This window comes from Siniperca chuatsi, linkage group LG6, assembly GCF_020085105.1.
Source record: "Siniperca chuatsi isolate FFG_IHB_CAS linkage group LG6, ASM2008510v1, whole genome shotgun sequence".
In the NCBI taxonomy this organism is placed as follows: domain Eukaryota; kingdom Metazoa; phylum Chordata; class Actinopteri; order Centrarchiformes; family Sinipercidae; genus Siniperca; species Siniperca chuatsi.
Window position 1 is genome coordinate 20,762,255 of NC_058047.1, and position 22,196 is coordinate 20,784,450.

Sequence of the window (22,196 nt, forward strand, 5' to 3'; positions counted from 1 at the left end):
GGTCAAAATCCAATTCTAACACATTGGTGTACACTGTGGACATGTGAAACAAAAGTTTTGTTTAAAAACAACTTTATAGCATGTCATACCTGCCTCAACAACAGCATCTAGACTCATTCGGGAGCTAGACAGGCTGTGATGATCAAGCAGTGAGAACACTGAGATATGTGTTTATATCTCTCACCTTACTGCCAGTTGAGTCATTTGCAATAGATATCATCTCTAAATATTGACTTAAATTCTTACGTAAAAGCTTGTTCAGACGCTCATAATTATCTTAATTCTCAATAGGGCTAATGAACTTGTACTTTTTCACAGGTTTCGTGAGCTTCGACAACCCTGCTAGTGCACAGGCAGCTATTCAAGCCATGAATGGATTTCAGATTGGGATGAAGAGGTTGAAAGTCCAGCTAAAGAGACCGAAGGATGCAAGCCGCCCTTACTGACACAGCCTACCTTCAGTATTCATTGCAGCAGCACAGGTGAGAGCAGGTTTAAGATTTAGATCCTCAACATTGCTTCTGTTGAAGCTGAAGATTTAACTCTGGTTTAAAGAGTGTCAGTTGATTTTGCCTGCATGTTGATGGCAAAACGCTGTCCTCCCTACTTCTTGGGATTGCCTGAGCTTATAGTTTTCTTATCTATTTGACAGATAAGTAAATATTAAATATACGTTCTGTTTAGTGAATGTAAAGCTAAATATTTTAATGTTTCTAGAGTTTTAGTATCTGCAGACATGTAGAAACTATAAGGGTTGATTTCATATGCAGCACAGCAGGAGTATTAATTACGGGAAAAGCCGTCATCGTGACTGACAAAGATTGATTGGTGTGCCAGTGTGGGTTAGCTCTCTCCAGACCATTACACTGATATAATAGAGCCATATTGAACTATCCAAAACTTAAAGAAATTGATCTTTGGAATGACAGTTTAATGAGCAGTGAGATCTGAAATTGCCTTTTTCTTCTATTTTTCAGGTTTTAGAGGACACGTGAAGATATCTCGGAGGAGTTAAACTTTTTTTCTTTGAAAGCAAAATATGTTTTAAAAAAATCAACACATAAGGAATTTTTGAAGACATATCAGCATTTACTTATGAAGATATAGGTTACGGCAGAAAAAGAAGATGCGAAAGAGGAGCAGGCGCTTCACCGAGGGACTTAACAGTAACAGATGGCACAGTGCAAGAAAGACGAGAAGAAAAAAAAACTGAAAAAAGATGTGATGAGACTGAACAACAGAACTTTTTCTTGTTGAGACTTGAATTGTTAATTAAGCAACAAACTAACAAACAAAAAAGCAGCAACAACAAATAGATTTCTATATACATATTATATACACATATATATAAGGAAAGAGGCGCTTGTGGCTTTTACTGTACTGGACAAATGAGGGTTAAAACTTGAAGATCAAGAAAAACAGTGGAAAAAAAGAAGCTATTCTATACGTCCACTGACAGACTTTCTTTCTCTTCCCCTCTTTCTCTTATTCTCTCACCGTCTCTCTCAGCAAGCGCAGAACTATGACTCTTGGAGGTCACTGATGTTTCCATTAGCAACAGTAGAACTGCAAATCTTTCACCCCTAAGGGACCAAAGGACCAAACATTTTTATTGTTCTGAACAGTAATATATAGTATTAATGATACTAATACTACAAACTACTACTAATAATATTACAAGTTAAACTTAAGAAGAATTACTAGCTTCAGGTTGAAAAAAAAAAGAGGAAAGGGGTTTTGGTTTCTTTTCCTTTTACATTTATAGCTACTGGGTTTGAGGATATTAAAACAAAACAGAAAAAAAATGTTTAAAAAAAATAAAGCTATACTATTTTAGTGGCGTAGAATATGTGGGTTAGACATTGATTCAGGCATGTTCAGATATGTTATTTTGGCACTCATTGCTTCATCTGCATCACAGCATTTCATCTCGGACGTGTGATCTGTCGGTGTTATTGTGTCGGTAAAAAAAAAAAAACAGTCCTGTAGTGCCAAACGTGACGCAATAATAGCCTCTTAAACCAAACACTGCTGATCTACAGAGTATTTAGCTATGTAATGCAGCCTGTTCTTGTCACACACATATTGCACATTGCAATTCCATAATTGAAGTAATTCCATGTCATCATTAAAGCCTTGATATTATAGATAATCTGACCATAAAGCACTGTGGTAAAAGTGCCACCCGGCTGAGCTGGATACGCAGCAGTTAAACAGCACAGCATCTGTAACTGCTTAATAAAATATACAAATGAGCCTGACAGCAGTTGTAAAAATTTCCATCGGCGTGTCACAGTGGTCCATGCCGGGTCGTGCCCTCTCCCGCTGCCAAGCTCCTCCAGCTGCTCTCAGCAGGCCAGAAGCAGACTCCCCTCCTCTTTCTCCTCCCCTCACCTCACCTCCAAGTGCCAGCATATCTCTCTCTTAATAGGGACCATCAGTTCACGGGGGCCAAGAGCTAACCCACTGCATAATTAGGATAATGATAATATTGATCAGATGGGGAGCAGCGCCGCAGGGCAAGAGATGCACAATCAATTACACATTGGCATTTTGAATGAATTGACTGAGTGACAGAGTCCATTTTTTCCTCTCAGTTGTTGGATGGGAGTCTTCTCTACCTCTCACTATTACCCGGAGTGTCGGAGGGGACCCCGAATCTGACAGAGGCAGCATGTCCTGTGACGCACTTGGAAGGCACTTATATCTGTGTCGTTATTGCAAAGAAGCAAAAAGGTGCAGAGGTTTACATGGCTGTGACAGATTCTGTATTTAGTGTTTAGAGTCAATTGTACGAGTTCTTCAGTGAAGAGCAGCTGTATTTTTTTTTTTCTCCAAAGGGTATAATAGCACAGTAAGAGCTTGTACACAGTGAGAAACAGCCTGGCATTACCAGCCTTAGGAGGTCAAATTAAGAGCAAAATGATCCATCAATTAGACAGCAGCAGCCCTGCTACAGCTGCTGCTGCTTCAACAAGACAACAGCTTACCATTAGCGCCGGTCACAAATGGCTCCTATACAGTGTGGTCACGACACATCACACAGTATCAGATATGATTAATTAACTAAACTAGCATCATCTGCGGTGATGCTTTTACAAAGAGACACACGTACAGTGCATCCGAGATGAAATCTGTTTTTCATGACTTGTTTGCTTTTTTTCCATTTCACTCTCAAATTTGTTCAACTAACATCCACTCAGTTGTCTTTTTATTTGACATTTTTTTCCCATCATGCCATCCATTGACGCAGTTTGCTCTGAAGCAGCTTGCCCCTCAGGACTCAGTAAGAACTCAGCGCTCTAAACTTTAGACACATCAGTGCTTCAGTCATCGAATCACAATGCTGTCTCTATGGCCCCATCCACACATGTAGAGTTCACAAAACAGTACTACTAGGCCTCTGTAGTCTGGTACAACAAATGCCATCTCCAGAATGGCTTCCCAGGTCCTGATGACTGTATCTTTTGTTTTTACCTTGGCTCGGCCACTGTATGTGTATGATCACTGCTTCACAGGATCAGTGTAATTTCAAAGCGGGTGTTTAATTTCTAGGAGACCATTAACAAATGTTGCTCTCATTCACTGTATATTGTACTGTTGCAGGCAATACTTAGATGCTACAGAAAGAAAGTATTTAAAAATGCCTTTTCTCATCATGAATTGCCAAATTATGCAAACATATCCACTGCATTTCTTTATCCTTTCCTTTAAATATGTGCCAGATTCCTTGACAATTTAAGCTGGTTTCCTATAAATGTGTTAATTTTCAGGAAATATTGATTAGTAGAAAGAAATGTTTGATTTTGTGATGTAGTATAGAGTAGGAGGTGGGTCAATTCAGGCTGTAATGATATAGAATAGGGTTTTCCAGTGAAAAGGTTAGATTTTATATTTATTTGCCAGAAGACAGCTTCTTTTCCTCCTGGTGAGTTACTGTTAGTTTCCTCTCTCCTGTCAGGCCCCAGCAGCTTTAGGAAGCTGTGATATATGCCCTCCTTTCCCCGGGCCATACAGGGCCTTATAAACCCACTCAAAAATCTTCTTATGAGATTTCTACTAGAGAGTTTTTTAAATTATTAAAATAATTTAATAATAAAAAAATAATTTGGCCTTCACAACAGCTTGGGTAATGCAAATTAAAGATGCCAGCTGTGGCTGAAACGTAATGAGTTTGAAAAGATGTTGAGTTAATTTCATTCTACCAAGAAGAAAAATGAAATTTGATCGAATGCAATTAAAACAGTGAAGGTTTGTGGATGGAGACAGTTTGCATCTAGTGCATAATAAGCCTGAATATACATATCTTCTATGGAATTCAGAAAAGGGAAAGGAAAGTAATGAAATGACTGAAACCCAAAAAATTCATCGAGTTTAACAACAGTTTAACTAAAAAAGACAGGAAATAGCAGCACTGATTCCAATATTGTTACAATTAAACTGCATGTGGTCAAACTAAAGTTTATCTTCTACATTGTTTTCACTTTTGCATCCTTTTGAATCTTTTTTATTTATTTTTTTTAAATATTTGTCATCCTACCATGGTGCCCTTTCAATCTCTGAGCATGCTCAATGGGGGCTGGGAGGGTTAAAGATTATGATTATGGTACTACTTGTATTAACAATATGATTCTTTAACTATGGTTTGAATGCTAAGGATAGTAGCTTATTATAAATATGAAATCTGTATAGTATGGAAAATCAGCACAGGACCTTATAAGTTAGGGTTTGAAATGGGGGAGGGGTTGGGGGGTCGCTTTATGAAGATGTTAACTTTCTGGTTTCTCAGCACAAAGCATACAAAAACATATAAACAGCAGTATGAAGTCTGTGAAGAAGACTTTACTGACATACAGGGCGCAAAAAGAGGAATCTCAGTACTATTCTTTAAACCTGGAGGAGAAAATGACGTTTACAGGTTGTATTGTTTTCCTTTCTTTTTATTTAAAGGAGAGCGCCACCTGTTTTGTGGCAGCGTCAGTACAGCATGGATTAACTGACAGGGAAAGCAGTATCTTTTTATAAAAAAAAACTTTAAAAAAACTGTGTTCTGTATTAGCCTGAGAAACCAAACGTTTTTCCCCTGTTGAAATTTCTTAATACTTGCTGCTTAGATTACTTCATATTAATGATTGATGATTTAATAATTTTATAATTGATTATCGGGTCAAGTATGTAACTTGATGTTTATTTATTTATCTATTTATTTTATTTATTATTTATTTATTAAGCCACTTTTCTTTTCTTTAATGGTTATGGTAAGATAAAGATATGTATCAAAAAGAAACGCTTATTGGGGCTTTTCTCTCTTTCTCTCCTTTTTTTCCAATTTTACAATAAAAATTCGAACTGGATGTTTTGTTTCTCACAGTTATATTGAATGGAGTGCTGAACCACAATGCAAAGAGAGGGGGAGTTGTTGCACAAGGATTTACTCCCCTCCGCATCTCAAGGACCTTGAAAGTTTTATGTTGTAAACTCGTACAGCTCGCCACCCCAGAGTCTGTCACCGATGCCTCGTCCATGTTAAGCGATGAACTGATGACAGTGTCATTGCCCGTTAAAGGATAACCTTCCTGCTGCACATCCACATCTTAAACTGTTTTAAACATTTAATTTTTCATACGAGGCCGTTTCTGTAGCTCTCACACTAGGCAGGAGTTTGCTTTGGAGTTCACCATAAAATGTTGGCAAAAGTATCCATTTCATACTCAAGCGGAAACAACAGCGGTGAAGTATGTAGGATGATTTGGATTATCTGTCATTATGGAGACTGGAGGCTTTACCAGTTAGCAGATCACCTGATGCTGCTCTGCTGCAGGGAGAGACACTACAAGTGAAATATGTGTCAGGACGTATATGATGGGAACAGAATTCAAAAACAAAACCATGGCACATAAACATCAGACAGTTGGGAGGTATGGAAGATATAGACAGGTGAACAAATATCATAAATTTTACAAGCATTAAGCAGTGAATTGAAATAAGGAAGGCATCGAGTATCAGTTAAGTTTATGTACAGTAGCTACAGCATTGCTTTGATGCCATAAGCCAAAATCTGATTGACCGTTGACTCTCCACATACACCTTATAATCATCATCTTCATACATCAGAAGTCACTGCAGCATCAGAAGCAGTACAGCTGAGACACTACATTCACATTTTGAACAGCAGCGACAGATGTGGGGAAAAAAAAGAATGGGACGGACAAAAATGTAGAGCCACTGGCTCATGAAATAAATTGTCCCAATTACAATAAAGTGTGGCTCTTGGTCAGTGTGCACGGCAGGCAGTTCATCTTTATTACAATCAGTTAATGAAAATCAATCCCCCTCCTGATAAACTCTTATCTCCACGGCCTTTGCGCACCCCTCGTGCAGGGAGATAATAAATTAGGGTAATATTGCCTTTGATGAGGGAGTGAATTGCAAATTATTGTAACTTTCCAAGATTTATGATGCAGATGCGTAATTTCCGAGCTGGGTTTTTCGGGGCGTCAGGGTGCCAGGGGTCCATTTGTTAAAAGTTTGGTGACACTGGCTCGTTAATAAAAATACACACTCAGACAACCAGGTGTTCTCTACTGTTACAGTAACAGAGAAAACGCTGCTGAAATGGCAGGAGCTCCTGGCTTGTTGGATTTGCAGGACATATTTGCCTTAGACTAACGGGACCAAGCGGTAGAAAATGGATGGATGGATGGATATTTGCCTTAGATGTGGTGTTTTACCCATAACACAGAATACATATGAAGAGGCAGAAACCCAGGGGATGCAACATGTTTACTAAAGTAGGACTGCCAATCATACAGTGTTACCCCCCCACCCCCCCACCCCCCTTCACATCTCTATCACACAAGCCAGGAGCGTATGATTTGATATGTAGGTCAATACCCATTCTGGAGTGAGCCAGTGGGTGAGATACGTCTAGTTGCTCGCTGTCACTCTGATTATTGAGGAGACAGAAAGATTGAGTTGGTCAGGTATGAGAGAGCCTGCGGTATGAGATAGCTGTATAATCGCTGTGACTAGAGCAGTCTAAAAAAAACACACACACACACACAAACTCACTGAAAAAATGAGTAACTTCTCGCTCTTTGCTCTGCAGCAGTGACCCATGTAACAGGGTGTTAATGTATGTGTATGTTGAACGTCTTCTACTCAGTGCAACAATCAGACTCACTCAGAGCGCATCATTAAGCAAAATGCCTCAGCGAGAGAAGGTTAGGGAGTCTTACGAGTCATCGGGAACTGCAGGAACCATGCGAGGGGATCATTTAAGGAGCCACTTGTGAAACTGAAGGCAAACACAATCTCACACGAGCAGCTGGATGAGTTTGCAACTATGGCTGACCAACATCACATGCATAATTTAGAATCGATATATCGAGAGTCTAAACAGCTAAAACAATTGCAGCTCATGTAAGATGCTTTCCACACATGCTAGAATCACTATTCATCCTCTACACGATCTGTTATTATCATGCAATATATATTTGCCTCTAATATCCTCTCTAACTAGAGGTGTGGCGCCTTCAATATCAATATCAAAGTAACTTTAAGCCCCATAATGCTCCAAACACTTGATCATCTGGTGATACAAAAGTATGTCCTCATCAAGGCCACCTCATTTAAGTCTAAGGAACATCTTGCATTAAGACAGCCATCAATCTATCCATTATCAATCAAGGAGAGGACTCACACACCACTATCTATTTATCTTGCCAAGTGCTCTATTAATATCAAATTAATTTCCCCATTGAGAGTATCAATCACTCAAGCATTTTTTTCTCAACTCATTAGCTTGGTAATTGTCCTTGTTTACGGGGGAAAGTCAAGACAGGATGACTCGAAGAGGGTGGACGAGCAATCTATGCAGGCTTGAGCAGTTTCCTTCAAACCTGTGCTACATCCTCCCTACTAATACATGGACGGGACTCATCTTCAGTCTGTCAGGTGTTGACTTTGGAAGATGTTACATATTTTTCATTTCCATTTTTTTTTTAAGTAGAAGTTTTCAATGTCAATCTACATTTTAAATAAAGGAGCTTCCAAATTTTTAATGTTTAGAAGTTGTCAAGAATCTTGCTCTCACATGGGGTGATTGTATAAGGCTGGTACTGTCTGACAGTGTTGTCAGATGGCTGCATCTCAACAGATGACATCAATCAAGACAAGGCCTGAAGCTTTTTAGCTTTGTTTGAAATTATAAAGCAAAAGGAAGGACACACAAACACCGCTTACATGTCACCAGCTCAGTTTACAACTCAACATTAGAGCCACGTATTTAGATAAAAGATAATATGGTGAACCCACTGGTGGAAGAATTAAAACAAATACAAGGATGTCAAAATACTCCATTACAAGTAAACGTCCTGCATTCAAATTCCAACTTAAGTAAAAGTACAGAAGTATGACCAGCAAAATGTACTTAAATATTATATATTATAATTACTTTACACGTAAGGCCCCTCCAAAGGGTCACAGGATAAATCTGAGGGGTTGTGAGATGATAATTGGGAGGGGAAAGAAAGTTCTGCTACACACATTTGTTTTTTTAGATTTTGATGATATTGGATAATTTTACCTTTTTGGCTCTTGAACGTGGCATGGTCCCCAACTGGACACTGCTTTCTTAAAAGGGGTCACAATGTTTGGGATCCCCTGATTAAATTATTTCAAATGTTTTGTATTCATAAGAGTATCTTCATTTTTTTAATGTAAAATCATCATTTGAAAAGTAACTATATTTGAGAGATAAATGTTGTGTGTTAAAAAATATTTGACTCTGAAATGCAGTGGAGTAAAAGTGTATCAAGTAGCACAAACAGTACTTGAGTACATGTACTTAGTTACTTTCCACCACTAACTGCCTCACCAAGAGAAGACATCCCTCTCCATCTCTCTACTGTCCTCCAAATATTACGAATGAGGTGATGAAGTCACGCGAGGAAGACTTGATTTAGACCAGGAATGGGCTTCATATATAATGGGTGAAAATGGTCACACGTTTCATTGGCCAACCACGCAGCTCACTGTGGTGTTGTATTTATTTGAAGAAATGGGACATGGAGAGATTAAGTATGATTGCATGTGTGACGAAATGCTGTCACTCAGAGAAATATAAGGGCCAAGATGCTTTTAACTTAATTCAAGATAAATTAAATCTACACCTACTAATTATGGAGCATTAATTCTTAATGTCTTCATAAGGAGTGTGCGGGAGCTTTGTTAATTGCATTTTTGACGGCGATAAAACCTGATCACATCCCTCTTTCTAATCATAGCACTCATTGTTCACATATAGTGCAAATATCAGCAGCGTACGTGTGTGTTGACTGTAACCTGGTGTTAACCACAGACTAAATCCTATTTGGAGCCATGCAGCGCTCTGGCAGACAAAAGCAAAGCCAGCAGCCAGCTCAGCACTCAGAGGTAACATTTACACAGGGGACTGAGAACATACTGTGGATCCCTACAGCTACACAGGCAGCTTGTCAAAACTGTCTTTATACTACAAGCTGCCAGGCCTTGTGGACTGAGGACCCCACCAGGACAGAAGTGGTATTACAAGCGCATAGTTAGGAAATGTAAAAGTATTAGTTCTTGAAAGCTTTGAATACTGCGTCTTGACCCAGAAACAGTAAATTAGTTATATAAATGCTACAGCAAGGTTCATAACCCCTGGTTTGAGGGACAATGGAAGCTGATACACAGCCTATTTACACAGCAATTTACCATGATATGATGTGATGGAAAAAATGTCTATTCTTTGTCCAAGATACCAGGTACAAGAAAAAAAGAGGAATAACAGATTTTGTTCTGGAGTGTCCAACACTTTAATACAGAAAATTACAGATATAGCACAACACATTAGTTTACTTTTCATACAATGTCTCAACATAACCTACTAAAACACAACAAATGTAAAACATATTACAGTTAAAACATCTATACACAGGCAAATGTACATAATATAAAACACATATATACACTCTTTTAATATATTATTATATAAAGATTTGTGGGGGTTTTTTAACCTTTAAAACTGGAAGCCAAACAGCTTGAAGAGGGAGTGTTTCACAGAAGAGGAGAACTGACATCAGATATTATGGATAGGTAGTTTTTACATACAGTTGTTGGATCCTGTGTATTTAGCATGCCAATTTCTGAAATAACAGTTGAAGTAGACAAAGAAATAACACTTAAATACACAAAACTTGCTGTTAAAACCATTAAGTGCTATTCATATTACTGGATTATACAGGATCTAGAAGCCACATTGCACATAAACAGTTTACATACAGTATGGAGTTACATATGCATCTTCATACATGGTGTGTTTGGAGGTTGTGCATTTTCTCAGTAAAAACAAAATATTTACACACAAAAAACAAATTTCTGTTCAGCTGCCTTGACTTCGGCACTCGCAATTATGAGTTTAACCTTTTTAAAGACCGTTGTAAACCAATTAATAGTGAGCATGTGAAAGTTGTGAACATGTTGTACTTGATCCCAAACCACATGATTGTATGTCTTATACGTACCTTTTTCTTTAAATGATGTGACCAATGTATGAATCCACAGAAAATGTGAAGCGTGAAGAAATGCCATCTTTTATGATAGTGAAATCCTTCAAATGACAAAAACAGAAAAAGGTCGCAACATTCACAAAAAAATCCCCCCCCCAAAAAAATACAAATTTGTATGTCTGAGATCTAGTCACTCTTTCCTCAAGCTGGTAATGCTTCCACGTTCTGTTTCTCTTTTCGAAAATCATTTATATTCATTTTATTTTTCACAAAAGCAGAAGAATGAGGAGTAGGAGTGGAAGCAGGGAGCTGTTGGCTGCTGCTGCAGCTGACGTGTGTGTCACCCCTCGGTTGGAAAGACGAGGAGTCCTCGGGGAATTCTGCTTCAGTTTACTGGGCGGCAGCGCCTTTAAATCCTCCAGAGCGCCGTAGGCTGCCATAGAGAACTCAGGGTCTCCTGTGGTCAGCAAATCAAACACACAGGACTGAAAGTACACGTCCTCCACCTGCAGGGTCTCTCTACACTTGGCCGTGGCGTGCTCCACTGTGTAGACCTGGTGAGGAGGCCGCAGAGGACCCAGCTCTGTGTTGGTGCCCTGCAGGCGGGGCTGCTGGCTCTGACGGCCCAGTGTGTGCTCTTTGATGAGCTCGTTGCGTGGGCAGCCATGCAGGCAGAGCTGAAGACCACCATTGTCCTCCGAAAAGTCCAGGGTGTCCTCAGGCATGCGGATGGCAAAGGTCAGGTAGCTGCCCACACGCCGGACAATGATGGAGGTGCCGATGTAACGGGCCTGTATCTTCACCTGCCGGCCCACTCCAGAGCCGCCGCGCTCTACGATGGTCAGGCTGCCACTCTCACCGCCACTGCGAGTCCCATCCTGAAAGGCCAACGGCAGATCTTCTGTGGTGGCCTGGTACACCTTCTGGTCTGTACAGCCGTGGTAGGACTTGAAGATCACGGTGATCTGAAAAAAGGGGAAAACATAAGATCAGTATTAAGGAACAGATTTCAACATTTTACAATACTAATTATTATTTTATGTTATAGTTTGAATATTCTTCCTTACATAAAGCAATTGGTAAATAAACTACAAGGTCACATCTTGGCTTACGCACTACAAAATGATGCCCAAATTCATCTTGAATAAGAGCAGTACCAATTAACGCCACGAGGTGGCAGCAGGAAACTGCTGTGGAAGGTGTTGATGGCACACACAGGCCTTTTTACAGAGTGAAAGTGATTTTCTATCTTATGCCAATTAATAATTACCGCAAAATGTTCTGAGGCTGTCAATGGTCCACTGGATTGTTATCACCCAAAGAGATAACTGCTCAAATAAACCACAAGTAAAATCATTGTGTGGTCTTCACTAGCACCTATCCTTTATATATAAAACAAAATTACTAACACTAAAAATAATGGCAATAACTCCACTAGTCTTCCCTGAATGTTGGCTCAAACAACACAGTTTTATAACAGCCTCAAATCTCCATGTATCTTCCAACACATCTCCTACGCTGGCACTGCTACTGCTTGTTCAATGACTGACTGTGATTTGTATTTCAGCTGAGCTTTGAAAAGTTGGGGCCTAACCTCTGTTTCTTCAAAGTATCTTGACAAAGTGGTGGCTGTGGTTAGGTTTACACTTACGAGGATACTGTATTTGATGGATGATTTTTTGTCTTAAGTCTGGCAGTTGAAAACAACTCCAAAAGCATGATGGGGGCATGCGGGTGCTGGCACAGACATACCCTAACTACAGGTTTGCATTAGGCTGTACACCAAGAACACACTGCAAATGCCTTTGAAAGAGTTTGTCCTAAAATCTCTGGTGCAAAATCACCCTACTTCGTTAACAGAATCAAAAACCCTTGCTGCTGTCCAATTATTCCTTTATTTTTCCACATTGTTCCATATTTACACAAAAAGCGCCCAGTTAATTATTTGACCGGAGGGGTGAAAAAACATTCCAGATCGTGGCAGTGGAGGAAAATGTTTCAGTGAGCGTTAATCACTACCATATGACCACCCATGTGTTAAAGGTAGAGCGCTCAAGCATGTCTGCGATTCAACACCGCTGAAGGACTCCCCTCCTCTCTCTTTTCCCTCATAGATCTGAAGGAGCTCCAAGACAAGAGGAATGCTGAAGGCTCGAGAGGCACCGTGGAATGACGATTAACTTCACATGTTTGATACTTTATGGCAATACTTGAGCTAGCAAGCCAGCACTCAAAAACAGTCTGCTCATATGCCATTAGTTTCAGACTTACTCTAATCAAGAGTTCATTTCTAATATGGACGTAGGTGATTGTCGTGAGAAAAGCACTACTTCCTCCGGAGGCACAAAATAGATCTGAGGAGTCGTGATTTTGTTTATTTTTGCCAGATTTTCCTTCATTCTTAGTTTTTTTTCTTGTAAAATCTTGAATAGATTTAGCTACTCAGGTCTCTCAACTGTATTCAAATGAAATAATAAAGACATTTGCACAATGTGAGAGGGTTTGCAAGTAGACACTGCTTCATTTTAAAGGGGTCAAAAAGGTTGGGAACCACTGCTTTAAACCAGGGCTGCAACTAATGATTATTGTCATTATGGATTAATCTGTCAATCATTTTACAGACTTTACTTGATTAATCGTTTTGTCTATAAAACGTTAAAACATTTTGAAAAATGGCATTCACAATTTATTATGAGCCCACGGTCAGGTCTTCACTTTGCTTTAAGATTTTTAATTTGCTGTCACATATGAAAAATATCACATTTTAGAATCTGAAACCAGAGAATATTTGGCATTTTTGTATGAAAAATGACTAGTCGATTATCAAAATAGTTGTTGGTTGATTTCCTGTCTATTGAGTAATCGTTGCAGCTCTATTCTAAACACATCTTTACCTTGCTGGTTGCCGTGGCGCTGGAGCCTAGGACAACAGGCACGTTGGTCACCTGCACCGACAGGAAGCGGTTGTCAATCAGAGGCCACGCCCCTTCCACCTTGCAGGTCTGAAACTCGTCTCGGAAAGTCCGAAGGTGCGGGTCTCCGAATAATCCACAGTGGGCGTATTTCTTCTGCTGACCAGCTGAGCCCGACACCAGGACCCGGTTCTCGTAGTCGCACAGCTCCGACACGGCCGGGCGAAATGTACTGGGTACCTTGGCGGAGGAGGTGGGCCCATCGCTGGAGCAGTTATGCTGAGAGAATAACTCCTTAATGCGGAAGACAGCCGAGTGGTAGACCAGGTCACCCCTACAGCTGCGCGCCTGCCGTCGGGTGCACAGAGCATAGGCCCGCAAGGCAATGCAGTAGTCCACATCTAGAGCTACGTCCTCCTGCAGACCACTAGAGGGTGAGGTAGAAGCCACATACTCTGCATTGCAGCGCTGGATTCGACACTGCTGGCAGTGAGCTGGAAAACAAAAACAATGACCATCAGCATTTTGTAATGCAATGTTATTAATGCATCACAATTACTGTGAAAATGTTTGCTTCTGTACTTCATCAGTAACCTCCCTCTCTGGAAAAATTATGCTGACTAAAATTGTTTACTCCTAACAAAAATCTTACAATCCATCTGACATTTACAGATACATTACCTCAGCATAGTACATGAGGCTGCAGAGTCCAAACTTTTCCACTATCAAGTTTAGCTCAATCAGGAGAGCCATTAAACCAAATGCATGAGCTCACGAGGCCATGATCCCACACTGTGCTCCGGAGTCAGTCAAAACTTATTTCCCCCAACTAGCCCTCACAGAAATATCATGTAGCCTCACTGTAGGAGGAAACCAACCTGTGTTAGTTTGCCTGAGGGTGCTGAATGTGGTTTGGCTGTTGCTGTGGTAATTGAAGTGCATTAAGCTACACTATATGGCACGACGGGGCTTGGTGTATGGGGGCAGGTAACTTGAAGGGGATCACAAGAGGAATATCGCAAAGAGTCACACTTGGCCAGCAACTCGGGGTCTAAACTGGAAGTGGGGAGGGGGCACAAGCACAGCATGTGATATTTGGGTGGTAGCGCTTAAATTCACGGCTTCCTGTTCAGTTATGACTCACGAGTGGGATATTTATTATAAAGGAAAACACAGAACTACAACTATTTCTGTGGAAAGTGAAAGTATGTTGTGTTACTTTTGGGTATTCCTGGGTATTATACAATTCCATATTAATTCCTATTGTGGATATAATTCCCATTTTAGATCAGCATGAGTCACCATCCACAACGCATACATCACTTTTACTGCAAACCGGGATCAGTTGCAACAGAACAATCTTCCATTTACTCCAAAGCTCCATCTAATCTCCAAACAGCCTGGACAAAAACAACAAGATAAGCCCGGAGATTTCGCACCAGTGCACAATATTTTTGCACCATTTCTTAACTTTCACATGCATCTGATGCACTGACGGGGTATGACAGGTGATTAATGCATATCACAGTCACTGCACTTCAGCTTGAGCCCCGATAAAAACTGAGATGAGAGTGAGAGGTCAAGTTAGAGGCATTCTGCGTCCCTCCTCTGAATTCCAATAGGCCTCCCCTGTCTCGCTGCAAGGTCACCCAAGTCTGCTGTGATTGACACTTTTTGACAATCACTGCCTGCACAGCCATCAACAACCATGCATCTCTCTAAAGGGTCTTTATGCTCCGGCACTTAGTAGGCTAACAACAAGTGTGAGGACCATGTGGGATATGTGAGAACAGAAAAGGAAAAGGCAAAATGACCACACAAGCAGTATTTATATAAGTATATTATAGATTAGTAGATTTTAGTAAGAGCTGGAGATAAAGACACTGCTTTCTAATGGCTTGGGCCCAGTCTTTAGGTTGAAGACTAACAAGAGTTAAATACTCAATATTTTCACCAACATAGGTATGGTGGACCCAGAGTAAGCTCAAAATTAGTACAAAATAAGACTAAAAATTGTTTTAGATGGTGTTAAATATTAGATAAACTATTTCTAAAAACAGATATGGTTGCTTTAGATGAAGCATAGTGATTACACTTAGACTATGTTTAATTTAAATACTCAAACTAATGTTTTGGACACAGCTGGACAAGGGTATCTTTTAATGAAGTATTACATATTTAGGCAATAACCTACAGTAATCTACCCAACATCTAAATGCATTCCAGCAACTATTTTTGCATATTTCAACCATAACACTACTTTTTAAAACAACTTTTAGGTGCTACATCCAGTTATAACTAACAACTAACTATTATAAAGAGGAACCTGAGAGTCCTCCAGGGATCTTTAGATATGGTGCTGGACAATAATTCTGTATTATTGTTTATCATCTTTACAGATCATTTTATCAGGATTTAATTCTCATATTAAGATATGGTGGTTTGCAGTTTTCTTGTCTAAATAAATAACATTAAGTTAAATTGTGTTATATTCTTGGGAATCCTAAATGCCTGGCAACGTTTAATTGTGTGATTTTTAAAATTTCAATAAACAAACTAACACTAAATATATCCATATAAAAATAATATTCTGTTAATTATCAGTTTATTATTAATACCCATATTGCCAGGGGACTTTTGCATTTTAACAAAATAAACGTAGAAACATCACGGTTTTGAGAATAGTTTTGACTGAATCCCCAACAGAGTTAATACATGTTTAACTTGATCTAACATCGCCAACAGTTGGAAACTTTAGTAAAAATCTTATCAAATGTGGGTCTCAAATGTGTCAACTTTGTCATAAGCACGAGATTAAGAAACACCTTAAGAAGTGAAATATGAAACAAATCAACCTCATAACAAAACACGCTCCTGAGTTTGTTACAGTGGTCTCTGATCTCTGGCTGGGATAGAGGAGCGACCAACATGTTCAGAGGCCAAAAAGTTGGACCCCCATGCATGGCAGCTAACAAAGTTAATAAATGAAGCATGAATACGGGAAAATACCAAGTCCACTTAGCTTCGTCATCAACTAAAACAGTTGAAACTAGGTGTTAAAGTTAAACTCGTGACCTGAATAACAATGGTGACCGTTTGGTTTCCGATTAGCGGTATTTTCTGGTTTAAAAAAACAAGCTCCGTGGTTTTCTTTTGGTCTGACTGCGGGTGCTGGACGCCTGTTGCTAGTGAGCTATGCTAACTGGGAGCTAAGCCGTAACTTAACACGATTTGGTAAAACATTAACAGTAGCAGTACTTGTGTTTTGAAAAACATGATAACTGTTAAGCGGTTGGTGGCAAATTGTTTGGTGTCGTTGTTTTACGCGAGAATGGCTGGAAAATGTTCAAAAAGACGTCCGTAAAGTGAGTTAACTCGTGCTTCTCGGCTAGCAGCGATACAAGTGTTGCAGCGCAGGCTGGAGGCTGGGATACTCAGCAGCAACAGGACATTACTTTGTCCCTGCAGTGGACGGGGTGCTTTTAAAAACAACAGCGACTTTTTTCCTTCGTTAAACACCAAAAACACTCAAAACTCAACTAATTGTGTGTGAGAAACGTTCAAAGTCGTTAAAGAGTTTGAGTTCCACCGCACGACGCCAGGAAAAAGTTAACTTTTTCCATCTCCACCTCCATTCCGCGGAGAGCGGGACGCAGCTTTGCATGCAGGAGAGGAGTGGAGGAGCACGGATTGAAAAAGCACCACTTACCTGGTCGAAACAGCAGCGAAAGTAAAACCATCGTCAACGTTACACAGTCCCAAAGCTGCCGCTTAGCCGTGATTTGTGGTCCGCTTCTCCCCATACCAATCCATTCAGTTAGAATGGAGTTCCTCGACTGCTTCTCATCGACGCTGTGGCTGCGGGAAATCAGACAAAAAATCGTCTTCCTTCCCAAGCGCTGTCATTCAAAAGGGGCCCCTGTCTTCAGGGCGGCTCTACGAGGGAGGGGTCTAAAGTGTAGACTGGGCCCAGAGGTGATTGCTGGCCAATGAAAGACTAATTATTCTCTAACCACTTGATATTTACAAGTAGTGGCAATTACTGGGATGAGGACAGTGGAAAAGTGCCTTCAACAACAGAGGGGGCGGTGTGAAATTATAATTGCCCTGATTATAATTGAAGAATCACAGGGTGTTGTGGTTATAATAGTATTACAACTGCTTATTATCTGTACATATAGCCTACAATATATCTATGCTAAGGGTAGAACCTGCGGCCATTCAGAAGTGATACAAGTAAAACAACTTTTCTCATGCAGAACTGAAACAGACTAGAAGAAATTTAAACTGTTTGCACTACAAAGCACTCAGGGGGCAACTGTCCTGTTTGACTCCCCCTTCCTCCTGGAGACAAATGTTTGTGTGTTTTCAGCATTAAGCAACCACCTGTTGTTTTCTCACTTCAGACTTAGAGCTTAAATAATAGAGTTTGATTGACAATTGTGTGTGCAAACTAACTAGATTACATTTTGCTTAGTTTATCTAGTGAATATTTTAAACATATGGAGCCTGATAAATGCATAACAGGCACATTATTTTGAAGATATAATTGGCATTATCCTGACATATAGTGGTAACCTATAACATGGAATGTTCTCCATTACACTGATTAGTTTTTATATTTGAGGTCGATAAATGCCTTCTTAAGTATTTTTTTGGTTACAAAGTGGTGTTTTACCTGCCAACAAACATGGGCATTGTCTGTTTTTGTCACTTAAGAAAATTCAAAGAAAATACTCTGACTCAATTATTTTCTCTCAGCAAATCTCAGTGTGCTATTAATTTTTCCATTACACTTTCAGTTAGCAACTTGTATGTTACTCTTTTCCTTTTGTGGCCAACTTTCCATCTCTCTCACTCCTTCAACGACACTCCGTCTTTCATTTGCACAGCTGCTGTGAGGCCGGACCATCTGCAAGGCACATACACTCCCCGGCTTTCAGCCTTCGTCTGAGACACACTCTGTGGTTTTTGTGCCATGCAAATAAAGAATTTTAATGCGCCATCCAATTACCGAATAAACTATTGTTATTTAGAAAATCAACAGTCAAAAAGATTGCATACTTTCTAGAATTAGATTAGAAGTTAAAGCTTTGTTTTGGTGCAGCTGGAACATTTGGCTTGTAGCTGTGGGTCTCCTTCTGCGCCTCCCTCCTGACTTTATGAGACAGAAGTGAACCCAGACAGTTATTGGATCACTGGTTTTTCTATACACATGCAGGCTCCTCCGGCCACACAATTGTGTGATTCAGGTGGCCTGTCAGTCTTGTGAAAGGTCTTCACAGGCCCATGTTGATGTGGGGCTGATATATATAGTGGAGGGGGAAACGAAGACAGCTCAACCCAAGTGGAACGTTTGGATTGTTCTGAGCTGCCAAAAGGGCCTCTGTCACACTGGATCCAGTGTGCCAAGTTTATCCCCCCAGAGGGCTCTACCTTACTCTGTTTGTTCAGCTAATTTTGGAGGTTTGGTTGGTTGATCTGCTTTATGGCTGTGCTTTATGGTCACATTTTAAATCCCCTTAAACAGGTTGCACTTCGTATTCCCCATGAAAACTTGGACACGGGGCAGTGACGCAGTGTTAGGAGGGAGATCTGTTGATGGTGTGGATATACTGTGCAGCAAATTACAATGAACTCCTGCAGGACGTGTCTCACCTGTTACAGTGTATGTCTTCAGCAGCAAGTGGTGGCATTTCCTGTAGGAGAAAACACATTTTTGCTTCAATTTATAACAGCTGAAGATGAGAAAATGCTCAGTTTTAGTAATTTAGTGATAGAAATAATACATCTGCATGCCTAATGTGTGTTACATACAAATAAAAGACAACAAAATCAAAGCCATAGTTTATCTCAATGAGCTGCTGTCTACTAAATGAGCTGAGGTTCCACACTGCAGGACTGATGACCACTGAAGCACACAGTTAATTGGTCCAGGTGGACGGTAAGGATGAATTCAGCACATGAAAGAAACTCAGAGACCGCCTGTCAGGCTTGATGGGCGGAGAAAGACTTCTTTCTTCCCACGTTTCCTTATGAGCGTATTTCATTGCATGACCCAGCAATATGTACAGTATATACCAGCAATGCTAAAACAAGTTGGAGAGAGTGAGTGCACTACAAGTATGTATAGCAGGTACAAACAGGGCCAACATATTTCTCTTGCTGACAGTGGGTCACTTGTTCTGGTACAATAGGGGAACAACGTCTAAAGAGGCAGTCTCTGTAGACCTCAGAAAGAAAACTAAAGTGTTTTGAGTTTTAAGATACATACAAGAACAGAGGACCTAAAGGCAGCACTACATTATAAAAACTTCAGACTTAGCGACAGAAAATGTAGAGTGAAGCTAAAGAGAGTGAGGAAGAAAGAATGGGGGGAAGGGAGAAGGAAGGGGGAGAAAAAGAGGGAGTGAGGGATTGGGTTTCCTCTGACTGTGTGTCTGGGCAGCTCCACATGTTCCTCGTTAAGGTCCTCACACTGTGGGACCAGCTCCACACCGGGATGCTTGTTTTTGTTATTAGGCCCAACGTGCTGTGGTCTGGTAGAAGCCCGAAAACAGGGCCAGTCCAGGACCATCTCCTCAGCTCGCTGTCCTCAAACCAAAGAAAAAATAACTGCAGTGACCTCACATCGCACACCGCAACATGGTCAACATACAGTACTTGAAAACCTACTGGTAATGCCTTTAAACATACATGAAACGGGAAAATGTATATTCAAATCTAATCTGATACGCACAAATCATATGCATCTGTACTGCACTTTTTTTAACCTAGAAATTCAAAGCCGCTTAATCGCACAACACTGAACCACCTGTTGTCTTTGCCTATTAACAGGGGCTGTAAACCTAAAACAATTTAGTTTTTCCGGAAATGCAATGTTTACAAAATAATAAAAAGTACAGTTGCAGGAAATTGTTGATGTTTCATGCTTCTGATTTTTGTTAAATTTCATGCCCATCTAAATTCGTCAACTGAGACATGTATCATGTTTCTTCTAGAGGCTGATAACATCAGAGATTGGAATCAGAAGGAGCACGCGCCCTCTGTAGAATCCGCTAGCACCACACGGATGCAATATAAGAGACACACTTATTGAATTTTAAACAGGAACCAGAGCAAATTGACTGTTTTTCTTTTTCTGAGGGCCCCTGTCTGAAATGAAGTGACCTATAGCACAGCTGAGACAGAGAGTGAGAGAGAGATGGAGAGAGATGCAGAAAGCGAGTGTGTCTGGTTCAGGCCTCTCGCTGTTAGAGGGGATCTGTTATCTCTGCAGAGATAAGGGAAACTGTGGTGTGAGTGTATACGGGGCAGCGCTGATAGCATCTCCACTCAAGGATCCCACTTACGGCACCCTGACTGATAGCTGACAGCACGCACAGGGGGGCTTTTGGAGTGCTTTTGCAGGTACCCCTCAATAGGTGTCCATGCAGGCATCTGTTTCCTGTGTTCCTTTGGATCTTTGCCTCTGAGTAAACCGGCATTGTCACACATGCATGTCATCTGTGTAGAAAGTCAGGGCCCTGCACTACCTGAAATCTGAACTTACGAGTGTGGAAATAAAGGAAGGATAGATTTAATTCATTGATTTCAATATGAAAAGAATTGATTTCTTTCTAACTCTCTCTGACTTTTTCTGTTTGTTGCTTTAGTTCTTCACCACACAGAACCAAACTCCTCTCTTCTGCCTCCTTTCTCACAGAACAAATGTTGACACAGCGTCAAGCCCTGTGCTCATGAATAGACAGTCAACTGACAGGTAACCCTAGCTCTAGGGTCGCGGGGTCAGCTTGGCCTGATGAGGGATGATGGGTAAAATAAATGGAGAGCAGCACACAGAGGGACCTCTGATGTCCTCAGCCTAAAGGGAGAGTTCAGGCCCATCTGACCTCAGACCTTAATCCTACCTATGTGCTTGTGTTTGTGTGTGTTTTGAGGGTTAAACCTCTCCCCAATCTTGAATTCTCCAATATTTTTCTTCTTTGTTTCTCCTGGCCAAGTATTTTTTTCCAACAAATAAATCAAGTAGCAAAAACAGTTCAATGTATGGCTTCACTGAGCAGCCTGTAAAGTTGATTCCAATGCATAACCTTGTTTCAACATGCCTCGTCTTTCTCTTTTCATGACGACACTCCCCCGCTTCTAGTCACCCGAGCCATGATGCAAATTTCTTTGTAATGACCTATGACAACTCTCTTTCCTCCCAGAAACTGAAATGTTAGTAACACCTCTGCACCCACCAGCTCAATAATTAATACTCAGTATTTTCATCCATCCATCATCAATTTTTCAATGTGTGCATAGGTGTGGAAGCATGTTTGTGCAGTGCAAATTGTATTTTGTGTTTTAAATGTTTATTTTATTTAACAAGAAAGAACAACTTAGTCTCCTTAATCTCCTTAAAAGACTGCTAGCCAGATGCTAAATGTAAAATTCAAAGTGGGTGCTCAAGTTCAATACAAAAAGACCTATGACCATCTGTTTTTTTCTTTTCATCTTTTACTTTTTGCTGATGCATTTACGGATAAATGCATCTTAAGCAGATTGGTTAATATTTCAGGGAAGATTTTTTTCTCTCCTTTATTTCAATACATTTTAAATGATCTTTATGACATGCATGGAATCATGGAAATAACGTTGGGTTTTAAAATCCCTTCTCAAAGCTTTAGCGCAATGTGTGCTGTCTTAAAAGCTGGTTTAGGTTTTTCCGTCACGTGCCCTCAACAGCTTGCCCTTTACACCTGATGGT

General features: G+C 40.3%; 2 protein-coding genes across 9 annotated transcripts in view; one reads left to right on the forward strand and one right to left on the reverse strand.

The window, feature by feature from the left end:
• celf5a (cugbp, Elav-like family member 5a) overlaps positions 1–5,354 on the forward strand; it is a 176,511-nt gene extending 171,157 nt beyond the window's left edge. For all 8 annotated transcript variants that reach the window (XM_044199549.1, XM_044199550.1, XM_044199551.1 and 5 more), the window contains exons 11-12: positions 319–482; positions 978–5,354. In XM_044199549.1, coding sequence (XP_044055484.1) covers positions 319–446 — 128 coding nt within the window. In that variant the 3' untranslated portion in view covers positions 447–482; positions 978–5,354. The remainder of the gene's footprint in view (positions 1–318; positions 483–977) is intronic.
• Positions 5,355–9,815: 4,461 nt separating this feature from the next.
• rgmd (RGM domain family, member D) lies at positions 9,816–17,365 on the reverse strand. The gene is made up of 3 exons (XM_044200104.1): positions 17,154–17,365; positions 13,427–13,938; positions 9,816–11,497 (listed from the first exon to the last, which is right to left on the reverse strand). Exons 1-3 carry the CDS (start codon positions 17,245–17,247, stop codon positions 10,799–10,801), a joined length of 1,305 nt encoding a protein of 434 aa, XP_044056039.1. The 5' UTR covers positions 17,248–17,365; the 3' UTR covers positions 9,816–10,798.
• Positions 17,366–22,196: the final 4,831 nt, after the last annotated feature.